The sequence below is a fragment of the Podarcis liolepis genome (genome assembly GCF_965112155.1).
Source record: "Podarcis liolepis genome assembly, chromosome: 10".
Lineage (NCBI taxonomy): Eukaryota > Metazoa > Chordata > Lepidosauria > Squamata > Lacertidae > Podarcis > Podarcis liolepis.
In genome coordinates, this window is record NC_139562.1 from 67,460,613 (window position 1) to 67,479,272 (window position 18,660).

An 18,660-nucleotide genomic window follows, 5' to 3' on the forward strand; every position below is an offset into this window, starting at 1 on the left:
CATTCAAAATTTGTGCTCTTTTTTAATTAAAACAATATCTTTTAAATTGGATTTTTTTTTGTGTTACATAGCAAACAGATAAATGAGGAACAGTACGTCTAGTGTCTCCGCTTTCACTTTATAGTCTATTTTTTAACAGTTTGGTGAGAGACATTTTTGTCATAGACATCTTGCAGTTGGGGAGGGGGATATTGTTATATTGCCTATTCATAGTGTCAGCATCACATCATGGGTTAGGTCCTTTGTTTATGTATTTATTTTTATTCATGAGGTTAGGGGTTCCCGAGCTTGGTTGGTTGTGTTTAGTTGACTGTGGTGTGGCTTATTTGTGTGAGGGAGGCGGGCTAGGTTGTTGGGTCAGGTGGGCTATATTGATTCATTTACTGTTGGAGGGGACAGGCCATTGTCCTGTTGTGCTGAGGATGTAATACAGGGGAACCACACTAGGGTGAAGGCATCCACCATAACTTGTCCCTGTGCTGCTTTGAGTTTGTTGGTTAAATTTTCTAGTAGGGTGGTTTCCCATACGTTTTGGTACCAGTGGTCTATGTACGCTCCTGATAGGTCCTTCCAGTGTCTAGTTGTGATACTTCTAGCAGTTGAGAGTGACATATGCACTCATGTGCGTTGTTGTCCTGGAAGATACTTAATAAGGTGAGTTCTGGAGTTGCTTCTATTAGCTGCTTTGTTACCTTGGAAATTTCCTGCAGCACTGATATCCAGAAGGGTTGGACTTTCGGGCATTCCCACCACATGTAGAGGTACGTGCCAATTCTGGTGCAGCCTCTCCAGCATTTAGATGAAGTTCCTGGGTGTATCTGTGCCAGTTTCCATGGTGTTAGAGTAAGTTCTTTTGGCTGAGATGGATCTCAATGGTGGTTTAGACCATTGGGTATGGTTTAATTCATGCTCTGCTCCCATTAGTTTTAATTGTGGTAAGGGGGTCTGCAGTATCTTGTAGTATTTAATATATTTACTGATTTATTTATTTTTACCCTGCCTCACTGAAATCTATTCTGCCCTTGAAAAAAATGAACAGACATGCCCCTGGGAGTGAAACTTGATGCTGCAATATTGGATGTTCAGCACTGATGAGGCAGATCTTGTTTAAAGCATATATATATTTACAGTAGTTGGAATATTGATATTTATTTTTGCAATGCCTTGGATAAAAACACTTTAAACAATGCTGAGTACAGATGTTATTCTCATAGAAACTTCTTATTTCAAAACAAGTATATTTTCAATTTCCCACAAAAGTTAAAACTGCATGCAGAGATATGGTTACTCACTTAGGATGCATGGGATAATATATCAGAAGTTTTTTGTTTTGTTTTTTTTTTTGTTAAAATTAAAAACAGGTACTGAACTACATCATTTTAACAATGCAATTACACAGAACTAGAAAACTGACTTTGTAGTAAAATATAAAAATCTACAATTATAAATATAAATTTGGTCCATGGAATCCACTCTAGAAATATTTACAGTAAGTATCAGCTATTCTAAATGCCTACCAAAAGTTTTAAAATGTTGAATATTACAGAGAAGAGATTATATTTACATTCTACCATATTAAAAGTTAGATTTCTAGCAAATGTAAGGAATTCTATAAATAACAGCAAGTAAAGGGATACTGAAACAGGACATTTGTTGCTAGGAACTTTAGCATCTATAGTTATGATTTAAAAAATAATTTAAAATAAAACCAAAGGAATTAGAAACTATTACTGTAAAAGAGACCACAGTTTCATTCTTAGAAACACAGTATAGTTCAATCAAATTAGTCCAAACATAACAAAATGCATTACAATGAGTCTTTCAAAAAGGCACACATAGTTAATGATATAAGTTCAGTAATAGAGCCAGTTGTAACAACAGTTTCTTTTGAACAAGGGAAATAAAAAGATTATCGAATAGCTGGACGTTTCTTCCAACCCCACCTCACCCTCACTGCCAATTTTTAAAAATTAAAAGCAACAGTAGTGGAATTTTCAGCTCTTGATAACCATTGCCATGTTCCGTTCATAGTCAAACTAAAGATTCCAAGCTTTCCGCTGCGTTGCCGTCTGGTAAAGCTGAACCATTGCTGTCTATAGATACTGAAGGGTTTTCTTCTTGCCTTGAGCTAACAAGACTGAGAATAGTTTTGTAGAGGAACTGATACTGGTCCTAAAAGGGGGTGGGGTAAAGTAGAAGGTTAGTGTGTTTGGTCCGAACAATAAGAATCACACCCCCACACCCCATTTGCAAGCTCAGGTGGTGAGTGGTGGAATGAGAACCTGCTGGATCAGGCCAGTATTCTGCTCTCTCATTGGCCAGCCTGTGTGGGAAACCCATAAGCAGGGCCTGAGAGTACAGTCGTACCTTGGATCCTGAACGCCTTGCAAGTCGAACGTTTTGTCTCCCGAACGCCGCAAACCCGGAAGTGTGTGTTCTGGTTTGCGAACGTTCTTTGGAACCTGAATGTCCAATGCAGCTTCCATGGCTTCTGACTGGCTGCAGGAGCTTCCTGCAGCCAATTGGAAGCTGCACCTTGGTTTCCAAAGTTGAACGGACTTCCGGAACAGATTCCGTTTTACTTCCGAGGAACCACTGTACATGAGAATACTCCCTCCTGAGGTTTCCAGCAACTGGCATTCAGAAACATATTGTCTGTGAGAGAGAATGGGTGCTCAGGGAACCCCAAATATTGCAGAAACACACAACCTTTATGCAAAGCCTTTTTAGATGATGCCTCAGTTATGCAATTCCTTCTCATCTGAGATATGACTGGCAGAAACTCCTTACGAATTTTGAACACGCCCTTGCTAAATATTAGTCTGTGTGATGCCAGATATTTTATTCCTGCTGCTTTACTAGACACGTTGTATTTTAACCTCTGTGTAACTGACTCTGGATTGCTATGGCAAGGAAGAGTGGTTTAAGATTGTTTCCCTGAATTAGAATGACATGGGGACCTTAAAACACCTTTCCGAGTCATTAAATGCTATAATGGGAGGCTGGCTAGCAAAGCAAAATAAGATGGTAGCTGCTGAAGTATATATCCAGCCTTTATGTAATTCTTCATATTACCTGGGGAATTATGTATCACTCAATTACCATAGTTTTAACCCTATTTTTTTATAGAGCCATTATGTGGTGGTTAGAGTGTTGAACTAGGGCTTAGGAGACCAGGGTTCAAATACTAGCTTAGCTATGAAGCTTGCTGAGTTGAGTCAATCAAAATCTCTCACCCTAACCTACCTCAGAGTTTTCGTGAGGATAAAATATGGGAAAAAAGAATTGTGTACCCCACACCCATGAGCTCTTTGGAGAAGAGGTGGGATATAAATGTAATACAGTGGTAAGTAAAAATAAAAAGCATATAATGTGGTTCTTTCCTTGATGGAAATTTCATAACACATAAGAAAATTGTGCCAGATATTTATTTATTTACTTACAATGTCTGTGAAGACTCCAGGCCTCATCAGATTTATCATCTTAGCTACGTGATAAACATCCACACAGTTTTCATTTTCTAGCTGATGCATTAGCGTCGTTAATGCACAGAAGGTACCTGCTGTCACTCCTCCATGCCTTTGAGGGCAAAAAATAAATAAATACAAAATACACATGCAGAAATAGTCACTTTCTACACTTAAATCAAATCTCTCTTTTTCTTGCTTACTTTATCTATTTCCTAAACAATGGTGCAAATCTGACCACTAAAACATGTTAATTTATAAATAAGGGTATTTATATAGTTTAATTCTTGCAACCAGTGTTTGCATCTATTTGTTGCAATGTATACATTTTGCATGCCTTCCTTTTTTACCTAGAGAGGGAATGTCTTTAAATATTCCCCATACAAGGTCTTATGACCAGCAGTGATGAAATGTGTCTATTAGAGCCCAGAAGACGTCTGGATCTGAGCCAGGAAGGCATGGTTAACATCATGCTGAGTATATAGTTTTATAAAGAATATAATATTTGGGTGATTGTCACCCAAAAATATAGGTTTTGTAAATCTGCAGTTGCTGTGTGAAACACACCCAGAGATACAGTGGTACCTCAGGTTACAAACTCTGCTAATCCAGAAGTAGTACCTCAGGTTAAGAACAGGAATCACAAGGCGGTGGCAGCGGGAGGCCCCATTAGCTAAAGTGGTACCTCAGGTTAAGAACGGTTTCAGGTTAAGACCGGACCTCCAGAACGAATTAAGTTCGTAACCAGAGGTACCACTGTAATAGGATTTCAGCAACTGCAACAGGTCAGTACTTACTCATCATGCACAATCATGGGTCCATCTCTGTTGGAAGTTTCTTCTTTGATGACATTTATGAGTTCAAATGTTTTACTAATAGGACTGTCTGGATTTGGCCATTTCGGACACTGAAAATGCCTCACTTCAAGCACATAATCATCCTAAATAGAAAAAAAGACACAGAATTTATACCTTCTACTGATTCTTGTTCTGTGTATAAAAAGGCATGTATTGAGCCAGCTGTCACACATTCATCTTTCAGCTCTCATGATCTTATGCTTTCAAAGACGTCAGTCTGTGTGTCTGCTCATAAATTCGCCTCTCCCTCACCTGTGGGCCAATGGCCCATAAAAAAGAGGTTGGGGGGGATTGTCATGAACAGAATGGATTATTTTTATTTCTCGGTTTGTTTGGACTGATAATCCAAATCAAGGAATATGTATCTTCATAATGGCATCATCCTGAATAGCAAAGTGACTTAAAGTTGCTAGCAATATAATTGCTTGGGAGGGTTCAAGACTAACTGAGATGGATGGTGTCCATAGTCTTATTGTGCCTTTTGCAATTACAATAATACAGAGATAAAAGCCAATCTGACAAGTTAGAAATACTAACTTTTTCATCATAGGATTATTTTATTAGCAGAAACCACTATAGCATGTGTCAGGGGTTTAGGAGCAGAGGCACGGGCAAGGGAGGAAACAGAGAGCGAAGGGAAGGAGGCAGAAGAAAAGATGAGTGATGACGACGACCCGAGATCTCCTAGTCTTTCCAGTGAATCAGAGGATTCACAGAAAGGAGCACCAGTGGCCAGGGCAAGGGGGGAGTCTAGGGGGGCACCCCAGGAAGATAGAGCCAGAGGGGACTCAGGGGGGAGCAGCTGGAAATCGGGACCAGCGTCACCGCCAGGAAGCAGGGAAGAGGAAGGGAGCCAGGGGGGAAGCGCTGGCAGCTCACCACAGGAGGGAGGGCATGAGTCAGGAGTGGCCACACCTCCATCGGGGAGCGAAGAAATGGTTAAGAGGAAAGTGGAAGGTTGGGCGCGCGCGCCAAGTTCAAATGCAGAGGAAGGCGGCGCAGTAAGCAGCCCCGAAAGGGAACCAGGTCCTAAAGCCCGGCGCAAGGAGGCAGGAGGGTCCGGGTCAGCGTCAGAAGAATCCCGGAAGGAAGAAGCCCCGGGGGGTAGAGGGACCCAGAGGAGGACAGTCAGGCGGAAAAGGTGGAGCAAGGCTAGGATATTAAGTTGGTGCACACGGGGCGGAGACTCAGACGGAGCTTCGCCGATCTAGCTACTAGACGTAGAGTTGCGCGCAGCAGCGTGAGAATGGAAACTGTAATTCAATAAAGACTTTTACTTAATGATCGCTGGCTAGCGTGATCCTCTGTGAGCTAGGATCTTCAAGCAGCTCTGACAGCATGTTTTACAAAAATGCACCTTACTGCAAAATATTGAAGTCCCTCGTGAAAACAAAAAAAAGGTGTTTGGGAGTGTGTGTTTTTGGTTTGTTTACTTTTTTGGGGGAAATTAACTCTGCAATTTACTCTTGGGTATGTTTTTTAGTTAGCAATTGAGATCACACTTTTGTTGTTGTTTAGTCGTTTAGTCTCCAGCTATAAGGCATGGTATCAAGAGTACCTGTGTAGCTTCTAAAATGAAATCCTGGATTATAAGCTTCTCTTCATTTGACAAGCATTTGTGTTCTTCAGAAATCAGGCTGACTTTAAAGCTCTCACAATTTATAGGGTCTTCTTTGTTTGGCCAGTATACAAATTCATCTTCAGCCTGCTAAAAGAAAAAGAAACACTTCTAAACAGTGCTATTTTTCTAGAAAAGAGATGCTGGAACTCACCATGAACACTTGTTGGTGGGCAATGGAGCCTACCTGAGAGGTGCCAGAACTTAGTTCTGGCTGGGGGAAAAAACATGCTTCTAAACAAACTCCAAATTAGTTATAAACTATAGCTATATCCCTCCTGCCCACCTAGCAGTTCAAAAGCACGTCAAAGTGCAAGTAGATAAATAGGTACTGCTCCAGCAGGAAGGTAAACAATGTTTCCGTGTGCTGCTCTGGTTTGCCAGAAGTGGCTTAGTCATGCTGGCCACATGACTCGGAAGCTGTACGCTGGCTCCCTCGGCCAGTAAAGTGAGATGAGCAGCGCAACCCCAGAGTCAGCCAAGACTGGACCTAATGGTCAGGGGTCCCTTTTATAGCTATATCCAGCTGTTTGTGAAGCAAAAAAAATACATAGTGCTAATGATGTGTATGCCTTACTTAAACTTAACTGAAATTATTAAACATGCAAGTAATGTTATGCTAAAACCATGACCTTCCCGTTTCTTCACAAAACTCCCCATTTCATATTTTTTAAAAAATCAAATCATCCTTACATGCGAAGGAATAACTTTCCAATCCATAGCTATTCCTGTGGATGCCCAGAACACACACAGTTTAGGTCTAAAGTCTTCATTACATTTTAATACTGGTTCCTTATTAGAATTATCACTGCTTTGAGAATATTCTCACAGCACACAAATTAAATCACTAATCACCAACTACCTCTTTATTTTATTTTCATATTCTTTATGTCAAAATAATTACTTGATGAATGGTAACTGTAAGAAAAGATGAAATCACATGTTCTGTGTTTCTTGCTGAACTAAAAACAGTGCTATAAAGTGAAGTATTTAACTCTTTAATATAGTCTTACCATATTCTGACTATCTGGAAGCATGACAATTATCTGAGCATTGTGGTCCCATATCATTCTCCAGAAATCTTTGATAGTATGTAGTAGAGGATGCTGGGTAATAATGTATTCATTACTTTGATAATAACCCTGCAAAACAAATACATGCAGCGAGGTTACCCTGTTCTTATCAAGAAATAATAATAAATCAGTCTACTTCTCACAAATACAATATGAGGTTTAAACCCATGCTATGTTTTTCCACATCAGTTCTACACATAGAAGGTTCTGAGTTCTTCTCTTCATGGCATCATCCTAGGACATAGCTAGAATTTTAGCTTAGTTTACCAACTTGTTTTTATATATTTGCTTGTTTAGCTTCCTAAGAGCCCTTTCAGCTTACAGGTGACATATAAATAAATATTACTCCTCTGCAAATAGAAGGCACTCATTGTATTATGCAAGCTGGCCATAGCCATCATTTCACTAGCTTAGTTTAGAAACTGTTTAGAAGCTATTTTTCCTACGCTAACAAATATTCTCAGGTTTCGTTCTTTAGCAGATGGAAAATAATACATTTTTATATTAATCTTACTTAGCTGCACTACAGGCAAGTGGAACTGGCTAGCACAACAGAGCAGTGGCGTAGCGTGGGTTGTCAGCACCCGGGGCAAGGCAAGTAATTTGCGCCCCCTAACCCGTGGATTTGCGTCCCCTAACCCTAACCCCCAGATATTGCGCCCGATGCGGCCGGCCCCCCCTGCACCCCCCACGCTACGCCACTGCAGCAGAGGCCTTGTTTCTGGATTGAATGTTCCTCCTTACCTTCATAAATTTTTACACTTAGAAAACCATATGCAAAATTGAGGAGTTATAGATTAACGATGTCCCTGATATGCTCAATCTTTCTTTTTGGAGCTTTAGTGGCATTGATAATGGTTGGCTAGCATAGCAATGCTAAAGAACTATGTCGGAACTAGAAATTAGTGCAATTAGCAGGACACGGGGGTAGGCATAGTTATCAAAAACATTTGGGAGCATTTCTATGTTATCTTCTCTGTCCACACTCTACACAAAAGCAATGGCATCGCAATGGGGGTGGCATGCCCCTGGTTCCATGCCTGCGGGGGTGACAAGAAGTCATCCTGCGGGGGATCGCGGTGGCGCAAGCAGCCATCGTGCCACCGCAGCTGCCTTTGGAAGATCCTCTGTTCGCGGCTGCAGTCGCGAGCAGAGGATCCCGGCACCGGCAGCAAACCGCTAAGTACAGTGCATGGGCGGTGTGATACACATGCGCTGTACGTAGCAACGTCGCACATGCTCTGTATAGCGGTTTGCTCCAGCGCTGTACGGACGGTGCCGGGATCTCTCCGTCGTCGCTACAGCCATGTTCGTGGCTGCAGCGGTGACGGAAGGATCCCGGCACCATCTGTACGGTGCTGGAGTGGTGCTGGCTGCAAACCGCTCTATGGCACATGTGCGGCATTGCTACGTGCAGCGCATGCGTCGTATGTAGTGACACCACACATGCGCCCTACATCGTGACGCCCACCCTGGGTGTCATGACGCCTTCCTTCGCCCCTGCACAAAAGCCATGTGCAGAGTGCAATCACCCAAGCCTTCTCCAGGAAGCTGGCAAAAATACGCAGATGCTTTCAAATTACAGTATAATTTAGGAGGAAACTCTCTCACCATAATATAGGAAGCGTTGATGTAGTCTGTGCCTTCACCAGACAACGATGGAATACCAACTCTAGATCTCTCCACTGTAAAACAAATGCGAGAGCCATTTTACTTTCTCTAGCGTACATGCAAATTCCTGCTATTTACACAGATTCTGTATTTCTTCAAATCAAGAGATCTGGGAGAACCACTGACTTAATGCCAAGGGAACGACATTACCCATTACCTAGCTGCTCTGCCCTTGTGTAGGAAGGGGAAATGCCACAGGTCTTTTCCTCCCTTCTGTCTGGGCAATGATGAAAGGCAAAGGGCCCAGGTAAATTATCCTGCTCTTGTTGTAGGCTTTCACCCTTACAGCAGTGGCACAGGATGAAGCAATGGAAAAACAGCTCTTGCACCACTCCAGAAATTTATGGGACTGTTCTTTTTGGTCCATCAGGATTATGCAAAGTCCCATGCAACACCATTCATGTGGAACTGTTCCCCAATGTAATTGTGACTATTGGAATCACACTGTCACAAACTGTGAACAAAGAGGCTTTATGATGACTTACATTACATTGTCTGAGCTGTATAGGAAGCCAAAACAACTTGCCACAACTTGCTATACCCATATCATGTCTTTTTCATCATCCACCAACACATTAGGCTGCACGCTGAATCAGGTCTAAGCGAACTTATAAAATGTGGAACCACACCATAATTAATCTGGGTCACCAAGCAGCACATATTTTAATATGTCAATCATTCAGCTACAGACATCAAAAGGTAGAAGCTGCAACAAAGCAGTATTTATTCTCTCTGAAGTTCCCAATGTCATTTATGGATGGTCACTGTGACTTATAGGATATTAGGCTTAAGTGGTTTATTGGTTTAATTTTGTAGTCAAACTCAGGGTATTCTCAACAAACCTACCAGGAATTATGGATGAGGTCCTGTTCTTTTCTCTGTTACACTGTTTCAGTGCAGTAGAATAATCACACTGCTGTATATTAGATTGGCTCAGAAGCTGAAGATGAAATGAAGAAAAAGAACAGAGTTTTGGGTTGTGTGAATCACAAAAAATATACATGCAAGTGTGGTTCAGGCCAGGACTACATATATTTATTAGGCTACAGTGGCCAATGACCCCAGCTCTCATACCAGTTTAAAGGATTACTTATATTGCAAATTCAGCCACTACATAATTAATTTTAGTTATTATTAGAACTTTTAGAATCACATCTTTGTTTTCAACATGCTGTAACAAAAGCAAATAATTAAAATTAGTTATAAAACCCTGCAAAAACAGTGGCAGATTAGCACATCCTAATAGATTTCAATCATCAAATGCCTTGGAAAACGCAGTTACATTTTAATCTGGCGTTGAAATCCCATTAAAATTAGAACATGGCATGGCTCCAGGGAAAGAGAATTACATAGGGATGGATCCATCACTGAGAAGGTACAATCCCACATCACTAACCAGCATGCAACAGCCACTTGTGAAGTGTAATCCTGTGTCTCTAACCAGCAGAGAACAGCCACTACTTAGTGAGACACAGAGAAGGGCCTTTCCCACCAATCTTAAAGCCTCAGTCAGATGATATAAGAAATACTTTGACAAATACTTGCATCCCAGGCCATGCAGAGCTCTGAATAATGGGTGTTCTATGGCATGATGCAGATGCTGAATTCTACACTAGTGGCAGTTTCTGGCCAGTCTTTCAGGGAAACACAGCACAAAAGAGCATTGCAGTATTCCAAATAGGAGGTTACCAGAGTATGCAGTACTGGGGCCAGGCTCTTCCAGTCCAGGAATGGCCATAGATGGGACACAAGTCATAGCTGGTCTCCTTGCCAAAGAAACTGCCTGGGGCCCAAGTGGCAGTGCTGAATCTAGAACAAGACTATGAACCTGCTCCTTCAAAGGTGAGTTTTAGCTTCAGGCTGTTGGCCATCGAACTCATTAAAACAGTCCTACGATTCAAATGCCATATGGACATTTTTGTGTAGCATCGGTTGTCCTGAATCCTTGAAATCAAAGGGATCTCACCTTGAATTGTTTCTCTAATCTTGTATTTCCCATTGGTCCAGGTATTAAGAGTGAATTGACATAAGCGTGAATGTGGTTTTCAGGTACTTCTGTTTCTTTGCTAAGTATGGCCTCCACAAGTGCATCATGAATAAAGACATACTGTTCCTATTTTAAAAAAAAAGTAAAGAAAGACATTAGCGAATCATTTCAGTTTTATTATTAGTTGTTATTGCCGCCCAAAAGCCAGCTACCTTTGCCTGCGTATGGTACAGGTTAACCCCCAAAACCAGAATAGATCTTGCTAAGGATGTACAAATATTATCCAAAAGGCAGAATCTTGTCATCCCCATGATAAAAATATTATCATTTTATTTTGTATGCTGCCTTTCCACAGTTAAAACAATGCTCAAGGTGGCTTACAACATGACAAGATTTAAATAATTACAATCCTAGCAAAGTAATCATAAAAATAAATAAAACACATAAAAAACTACATACCGTATTTTTCGCTCTATAGGATGCACTTTTCCCCCTTCAAAAATGAAGGGGAAATGTGTGGGCATCCTATGGAGCAAAGATGCCATAGCCCCGCGACCCTCCCGGCTGGAGAGGTGAAGCGCGGCTATGGCAGGAGCCTCTTTAGCCGCGCGCCACCCCTCCAGCCGGCAGAGTGCGCGTGGGGCTAAAGAAGCCCCCTGCGACCCTCTCCCAGCTGGAGAGGTGACGCACTACTATGGCAGGAGCATCTTTAGCCACGCGCCACCTCTCCAGCCGGGAGAGCATGCGTGGGGCTAAAGAAGCCCAGCGCGACCCTCTCCCGGCTGGAGAGGTGACGCGCAACTATGGCAGGAGCCTCTTTAGCCACGCGCCACCTCTCCAGCCGGAAGAGCGCGCGTGGGGCTAAAGAAGCCCAGCGCGACCCTCTCCCGGCTGGAGAGGTGATGTGCGGCTATCGCAGGAGCCTCTTTAGCCGCGCGCCACCTCTCCAGCTGGGAAAGCACGTGAGGGACTAAAGAAGCCATAGAAGCTTTCCGCTGCTCCACACCTGCTCTTTGGGGCTGGTGGGGGGCTTCCCCCCACCAGCCCCAAAGAGCAGGTCGAAAGGAACCTGAAGCCTGGAGAGCGAGAGGGGTCTGTGTGCACCGACCCCTCTCGCTCTCCAGGCTTCCAAGGTAGCCGCCTGAAGGCGACTGAACACACCTTAAATGGCACCTTGTTTTAGAGGAGGAAAACAAGAGGGGGGAAATTCTCCCCCTCTCTGCGCAGCGCCTCCTGCCGCTTCGCTGAAGGGGCGCTGGGCAGAGAGGGGGAGAATTTCTTTTTTCTTGTTCTCCCCCCTCTAAAACAAGGTGCGTCCTATTGTCCGGTGCGTCCTATGGTGTGAAAAGTAAGGTAACCAAACTGAACAATTTCCACATAAAAGTAAAAAGAATTAATATCAATAACAGCAGCAAAAACTCCCCGCAGAACTTCCCCCCAAAATACCTCAGTCCTTGTTGGGCTGCAGCAGCAGCATTCTTTAAGAAGCCTGTCAGGCCCCACCCTAGGCCAGGTGGAGAGAGGCAAGGAGCGGGACCCACAGGCTCTCAGCAGTTATACAGATTTCTATACTATTTGTAAAGGGTAAAGGGGACCCCTGACCATTAGGTCCAGTCGTGGCCGACTCTGGGGTTGCGGCGCTCATCTCGCTTTATTGGCTGAGGGAGCCAGCGTACAGCTTCCGGGTCATGTGGCCAGCATGACTAAGCCGCTTCTGGCGAACCAGAGCAGCGCAGGTAAATGCCGTTTACCTTCCTGCTGGAGTGGTACCTATTTATCTACTTGCACTTTGACATGCTTTCAAATTGCTAGGTTGGCAGGAGCTGGGACCGAGCAATGGGAGCTCACCCCATCACAGGGATTCGAACCGCCAACCTTCTGAACGGCAAGTCCTAGGCTCTGTGGTTTAACCCACAGTGCCACCCGCTTTGTACACAAGTATTAATAATTATGCTAATCCCTTCCATTCTATGATTCTGTGTTGAGATTCCTGCATTGCAGGCGGTTGGACTAGATGAGTGTCGGGAGTCTGTTCCAACCCTACAGTTCTTTGATTCTATTTGAAAAGCATCAACTCTGAAGGTGCTGCAGTTTGATCTACCACCAGGGTGGATCCGCATGCCAACGTCTCCTATTTCTCATCTCCCAAATTACTATAAAATTCATAAGAAGTTTACCGGAAAAGAAATAATGTATGGAAGCAATACGTTGGCAGTTAGGAAGCACTTTTGCTTGAGCTAGAGAACGTTAACCCATTTTTTTTAATTGGTCTTTTGGAAGCTGCAGTTTAAATTAGTACCAGAGAGTTCTAGTAAGTTTGTTTCTCGATCTGTTTTAAAATCTTGTAAGAGGTTTTGTGAATTAAGAACACACTTTTTCTTACCTCCGTCTGCACCAAATAGTTCCTTTGCGTCCGTATGTGCTTCAGGAATCCAAATATGTTGACAGTCCCTTCATGCTGAATCTGCTGAAGCATACTATCTAATACTATGTATGTGCCCGTCCTTCCAACACCAGCACTGTTAAACATTGGAAACAAAATGAATAAATCTGAATCTAAGAAAGAGCAAAAGTGCAGCAGCCCAGAGCCATCTGTTCATGGAAACACAGCAAGACATGGATTAAACAAGTTTGGTATTATGTATAGGTAAAAAAGGTAAAGGACCCTTGGATGTTTAAGTCAAGTCAAAGGTGACTATGGCGTTGTGGCGTTCATCTCGATTTCAGGCCAAGGGAGCTGGTGTTTGTCCACTGACAGCTTTCTGAGTCATGTGGCCAGAATGACTAAACTGCTATGGAACACCATGGTGGAAACCAGAATGCACAGAAACACCGTTTACCTTCCCACCACAGTGGTACCTATTTATCTACTTGCACTGGCATACTTTCGAACTGCTAGGTTGGCAGGAGCTGGGACAGAGCAATGGGAGCTCACTCCATCACGGGGATTTGAACCGCCAACCTTTCGATCGGCAAGCCCAAGAGTGGTATGCTTACAAAACTCATATTAGGAAACAATTCTGAACATGATGGTTCAAAGATTGCTTTGTTAAATGTTCTTAACTGAACTAGGAAGCCACCTTCATGGAAGATCTACATGCATCATATTTTCATAGGAAGCTCTTGATTAGAGACATTATGATAGGTCCAGAAAACATCCATTTGATTTTTATTCTTGCAAATAATGTGAGCAGTAATTGCTTTGGTAAAAACAACAGACCTGCAATGAACCACAACTGGTCCTACAGCGTGACGTTTAGCGTACGATGCCTTTCGGACAAAGGTGAGCACGGGCAAAGTATATTCAGGAACACCCATATCAGGCCACTGAGTATAGTGATACTGAGAAACTACACGACCACAAGGCCTTCCTTTTTGGGAACCCTAAAATGACAATAATTAGCAAGCAATGCATGTTTTGAAAAAGAAATACAGACATTATTTTCTAATTGCCCAAACTATGAATTTTCAGATTCTATGTTGGGGAAGAGACAGAAAGCCAGCGGCGTAGCGTGGCTTGTCAGCACCCGGGGCAAGGCAAGTAATTTGCGCCCCCTAACCCGGGGCAAGGCAAGTAATTTGCGCCCCCTAACCCCTAACCTGCCGCCGCTGCCAGCTTCTTCTTGCTGCTGCCTGGTCTGGTCTGGTGTGGTTCTCTCCTGTGCTCAGCGCTGCGCTGGGCGGCCGCTGCACTGTCCCTCCCCCAGATAGTCCCTCGCTCTCTCTCCGCACCGCACGCCTGGCACCCACCCCCTCCACAGTGGGCGGCGACCCAGCGGCTCGGATCGGATTCGCACAGCCAGCACTGCAGTGAGAGAGTGAGTGAGCCAGGTAGGGGCAGAGAGCTGCGAGTGCGAGCGCCCCCCCCCCGATGTTGCGCCCGGTGCGGCCGGCCCCCCCTGCACCCCCCACGCTACGCCACTGCAGAAAGCCACTGCATCTGATATGAATATATAAAATGATCTATATAGAGAGGATCAGGACACGGATGATAGAGAGGAAATTTTGTTTCTACACCACCCTTCTGCCATCGTAAAAAATACAGTGAATAGTCAAAACATCTAAAAATTAAGAAACTAGCTCATGATATAACAAAGCAGCATAATTAGAGGACTGTAGTAATAATGACAACAATGAATTTATTCATATGCTGCCCATCTGACTAGGTTGCACCAGTCAATCTGGATGGCTTCCAACAAATTAAAACACAGTAAGTCATCAAACATTAAAAACTTCCCTATAGAGGTCTGCCTTCAAATGTCTTCTAAGAGTCAGATATTGGTTTATTTCATTGACATTTGATGGGCTTTCCATAGGGCGAACACGACTACCAAGAAGGCCCTCTGCCTGGTTCCCTGTAGCCACACTTCTCGCAGTAAGGGAACTGCCAGAAGCCAAATGTGCAGGCAAAGAAATTGGCTTAATATTAACATTGGGGGCCCTAAGTTCAGCAACTGAGGTGCTGCCACTAAAAAAGCTCTATAGTAAGTTGTAATCAGGTACGGCTCTAGAAAATAACTTCCTGTGAACATCATTATAATATAATGAACTTCTCTGCTTACTTTAAACCCAGAAGCCAATGAGAATTTTACTGGTAGGTTGACTCCCTTGCAACAATAAAAACAACCGCGTCTCACAATGGTATACAAAACATTTTTTATTTCTTCCTGTATCAAAGTTACTATTTAGTACTGCCACCTACCTTTTTCACCTTGGTATTCCTAATAGTAAAATTCCTCACAGTGTAATAGGCAAGTACATGAATGCTCTTTTGAGTGACTAGAAAGTTTCCATATTCTTCACTACCATCAGCAGGCCAGTATTGGTCACACTTTCTCTGACAGCCAAAGGAATATACAGTGTTAAAACAATGTTTTATCATTTCATACATTAAGTGGGGTGTAATAAATAAAAAAGACTGCAATCCTAACTCCATGTACCTGGAAGTAAGCCCCACTGAATTCAGCTGGACTTGCTCCTGAGTGGACATGGTTAGGAATACATTGGAAGTATTTTTTAATCAATAATATGGCAAGGAGAAGGGGGGAACCACATTTTTTTGTCCCCACCAGCTAATCCCAGGTCCCCAGGCTGCTCAGACTTGCTATTTATATACAAAGAATATGAATATTATTTGCATCCCTTAGTATCATTATTCATAGTATTGAATTGAATCTTGCAGTACAATACTGTGAATATTTTCTCAGAAATAAGTCCCAAATTGTTCAATGAGGATAATTCTTATGAAAGTGTATAGGTTTACAACCTCAGTGCATTAACTAGATTCAGAGAGAAATGTGCTATTTAAAAGGAAAATGTTTATAAAGAATGTTTATACCCTTCCTTTCTCCACCAGGTTAGTTATCATTACAATGACTTCCACATTATGTTCCCAGATCATTCTCCAGAAATCTTCTGCTGTTGATTTTAAAGGCCCTTGAGCAGCAATATATGCTTTTGGTCTGTTGTAGCCCTGTGTAAAAGAAAAGAAAAGTGTCCATTAATATATAGCAGAATAAAAGGGAAAGAACTATCAATTCATTGCAAGGAAGACATGAAACTAGTCCATAGAGACCTAGTGATACGTCTCCTTGCAGCAGCTCACATAAAGGTAGCTTGTCACTGGAAGAGATTAAGAGCTGTTTGACAGTGGAGGTTGGGGGGGGCTCCTTCCTTGGAGGTTTTTAAGCAGAGGTTGGGTGGCTATCTGTCCTGTATTTGAGATTTTTGCATTGTAAGGAGTTGAATTAGATGACCCTCAGGGTCCCTTCAAACTCTATAATTTTTTGATTCTATGGGTCCTAACAGTCATTTCAGGGCTGATGCCAGTGAAACAATGTTTAGGATGCTACAGGCTGCATTGCAAGGGACTCTTAATGAAATCCAGAGTTCCAGATGCACTGCATAAAGGTGAACAGGTTCAACCTGTGGTCAACCAGATGTTGGTGATTGGATAGCTCCATTGGTAGAGCATGAGACTCTTAATCCCAGGGTGATAGGTTTGAGCCCCATGTTAGGTGAATGATTCCTGCATCCTAGGGGGTTGGATTATATGACCCTTGTGGCCCCTTCCAACTTTACAATTCTATGATTCTATGGTTGGATTCCAACACCCATCAGCCCTAGGTTGCATGGCCAGTTTCTAGAGCCAGTCTTGATCTATTCTACCTAGCCTATAACTTAACAGAACTCCATCATTCTACCTCCTCCAACCCTCCATTGCCACAATCTGTTCCAATGGTGGAAAACAAAACGTCCCTCTCACCTGCTGCTGCTACACCCAAAGTCCTGCTCTAGTGGCTTGAAAGAACAACCCTAACACAAGCTCACAGTAAAGGAGGACAGTGAAATAGGAAGATGAACTTACATCTACGTAGTTGGCATTAATGTAGTCAGTAACTTTTCCATCCTTGTCTGCAACTTGTGCAAGTTTAACTCTGCTATGATCATCTAAATTGAGAAAGAATATTGGAATAAACAGCTTTCAGAATAGTGGTTTTCATTCTTTGAAAGTAAACATCCAAAGTTAAAAGTCAACATTGATAGCTGAAGCTACTTCAGTCCCCACATGCTGCCTTCCCACTTACATCCCTCCAGTACAGGAGTGGCACTGCATGTCAGCTTCCTCCTCATTCTCAGTGTTGTAGAACTCAACAGATATTGGGTTGGTTCTGCCTGTCATTGGCTCTGGTGCGACCCTGCCTTCCACCCTACCAGTTCCAACGGGCACCAGCCACCATCTGCAATACAGTTGTACCTTGGAAGTCGAACGGAATCCGTTCCGGAAGTCCATTCGACTTCCGAAACGTTCGACTTCCAAAGCATGGCTTCTGATTGGCTGCAAGAAGCTCCTGCAGCCAATCACAAGCCGTGGAAGCCCCGTCGGAAATTCAGGTTCCAAAAGAACATTCAAAAACCAGAACACTCACTTCCAGTTTTCGATCGTTCGGGAGCCAAAACGTACGAGTTCTGGGGCGTTCGAGAACCAAGATACGACTGTATTTGGACAGAAATGAAATTCTGAAAGCCCATCTGGTTATGACATGTCTTGGCTGCATTGGGAAAACTGTTTTTCAATATGGTTTTATACCATTTGTTTTGATTCCATTTTTTCACCCTTACACAGGCAGTATCTGTTATGCGAGGCGCATGTGCATGTCCAACCAGCCCGCTCATCCCAGAGCAACGCATGCAGAAGATCTTGTTTTGAGCGCAAATACTTTGAATGTTTGGCCTTTTGGAAGAGTGGAGCAACTGAATGCATGGGTGAGGCAGGGGTGGACTTGGTTAAACTTTCGTAATATGGCGCCCGATGTGTGGCCAAAATTTGGAGCACCCCAAAAATGGTTCTTCTCAATTATGGATCTTATCAATTTTGTTTCCCCTTGGCTCAGCACCCTACTGTGGGGGAACTGCCCACCCCAGCATTGGCCTAAATCCAGCACTGCAATAGGCACTGGCTGGTTTACCAATGTCCAATCCTGTTCCAAACAGCAAATTTGTATCTTCATGTAAACCCTTGATTTTATTTCCTGACTTCTGGCTCTTAAAGAAGATAAGGCATCATTATGTCAAACTGAAGAGGGATTAACTTGGAAAATGAAGGTACTGTCTCTTCCCCTATCCTTTTGTTAAAAAAAAAAAAGCATTAAAAGGCAGATGTTTCTTTGATATTTCACACTGGCCTTCTTAGGTGAAACTTAGCAATATTTTTTTTAAGCACCAAAATATTCTAGCTCATCACCCTCTGCAGCTTAAAACAACCACTGTATATTTATTTAGTTATACCTATGCCTTATAACTCACTTGTTTCATTCTAGTGATTTATTACAGATATTGAGGCTGTATGGAGGAGCGCCCATGGATCAGAAAAGGATTCTCTACATATTTCACTATAGGGGTCTGTTCTGAACATTCAAAGGGATACATGCTTATTGTCGAAATGGATGGGAAAGCTCTGTAAATGTAGGAGAGCCTTGATTACATT

The 18,660-nt window shown here is 42.9% G+C and overlaps 1 protein-coding gene across 6 annotated transcripts in view; it reads right to left on the bottom strand.

Moving 5' to 3' along the window:
• Window positions 1–1,133: 1,133 nt before the first annotated feature.
• Window positions 1,134–18,660, bottom strand: part of PTPRZ1 (protein tyrosine phosphatase receptor type Z1) — a 109,578-nt gene continuing 92,051 nt past the window's right edge. For 4 of the 6 annotated variants that reach the window (XM_083463194.1, XM_083463192.1, XM_083463196.1 and 1 more), the window contains 13 exons: window positions 17,041–17,123; window positions 16,012–16,146; window positions 15,376–15,510; window positions 13,894–14,057; window positions 13,057–13,192; window positions 10,653–10,799; window positions 9,533–9,626; window positions 8,627–8,700; window positions 6,956–7,084; window positions 5,883–6,029; window positions 4,265–4,407; window positions 3,444–3,579; window positions 1,134–2,172 (listed from right to left, as the gene is read on the bottom strand). In XM_083463194.1, coding sequence (XP_083319320.1) covers window positions 2,032–2,172; window positions 3,444–3,579; window positions 4,265–4,407; window positions 5,883–6,029; window positions 6,956–7,084; window positions 8,627–8,700; window positions 9,533–9,626; window positions 10,653–10,799; window positions 13,057–13,192; window positions 13,894–14,057; window positions 15,376–15,510; window positions 16,012–16,146; window positions 17,041–17,123 — 1,664 coding nt within the window. In that variant the 3' untranslated portion in view covers window positions 1,134–2,031. Of the gene's footprint in view, window positions 2,173–3,443; window positions 3,580–4,264; window positions 4,408–5,882; window positions 6,033–6,955; window positions 7,085–8,626; window positions 8,701–9,532; window positions 9,627–10,652; window positions 10,800–13,056; window positions 13,193–13,893; window positions 14,058–15,375; window positions 15,511–16,011; window positions 16,147–17,040; window positions 17,124–18,660 lie in introns of all 6 variants that reach the window. The other 2 variants (XM_083463193.1, XM_083463191.1) reach the window with 1 other exon arrangement.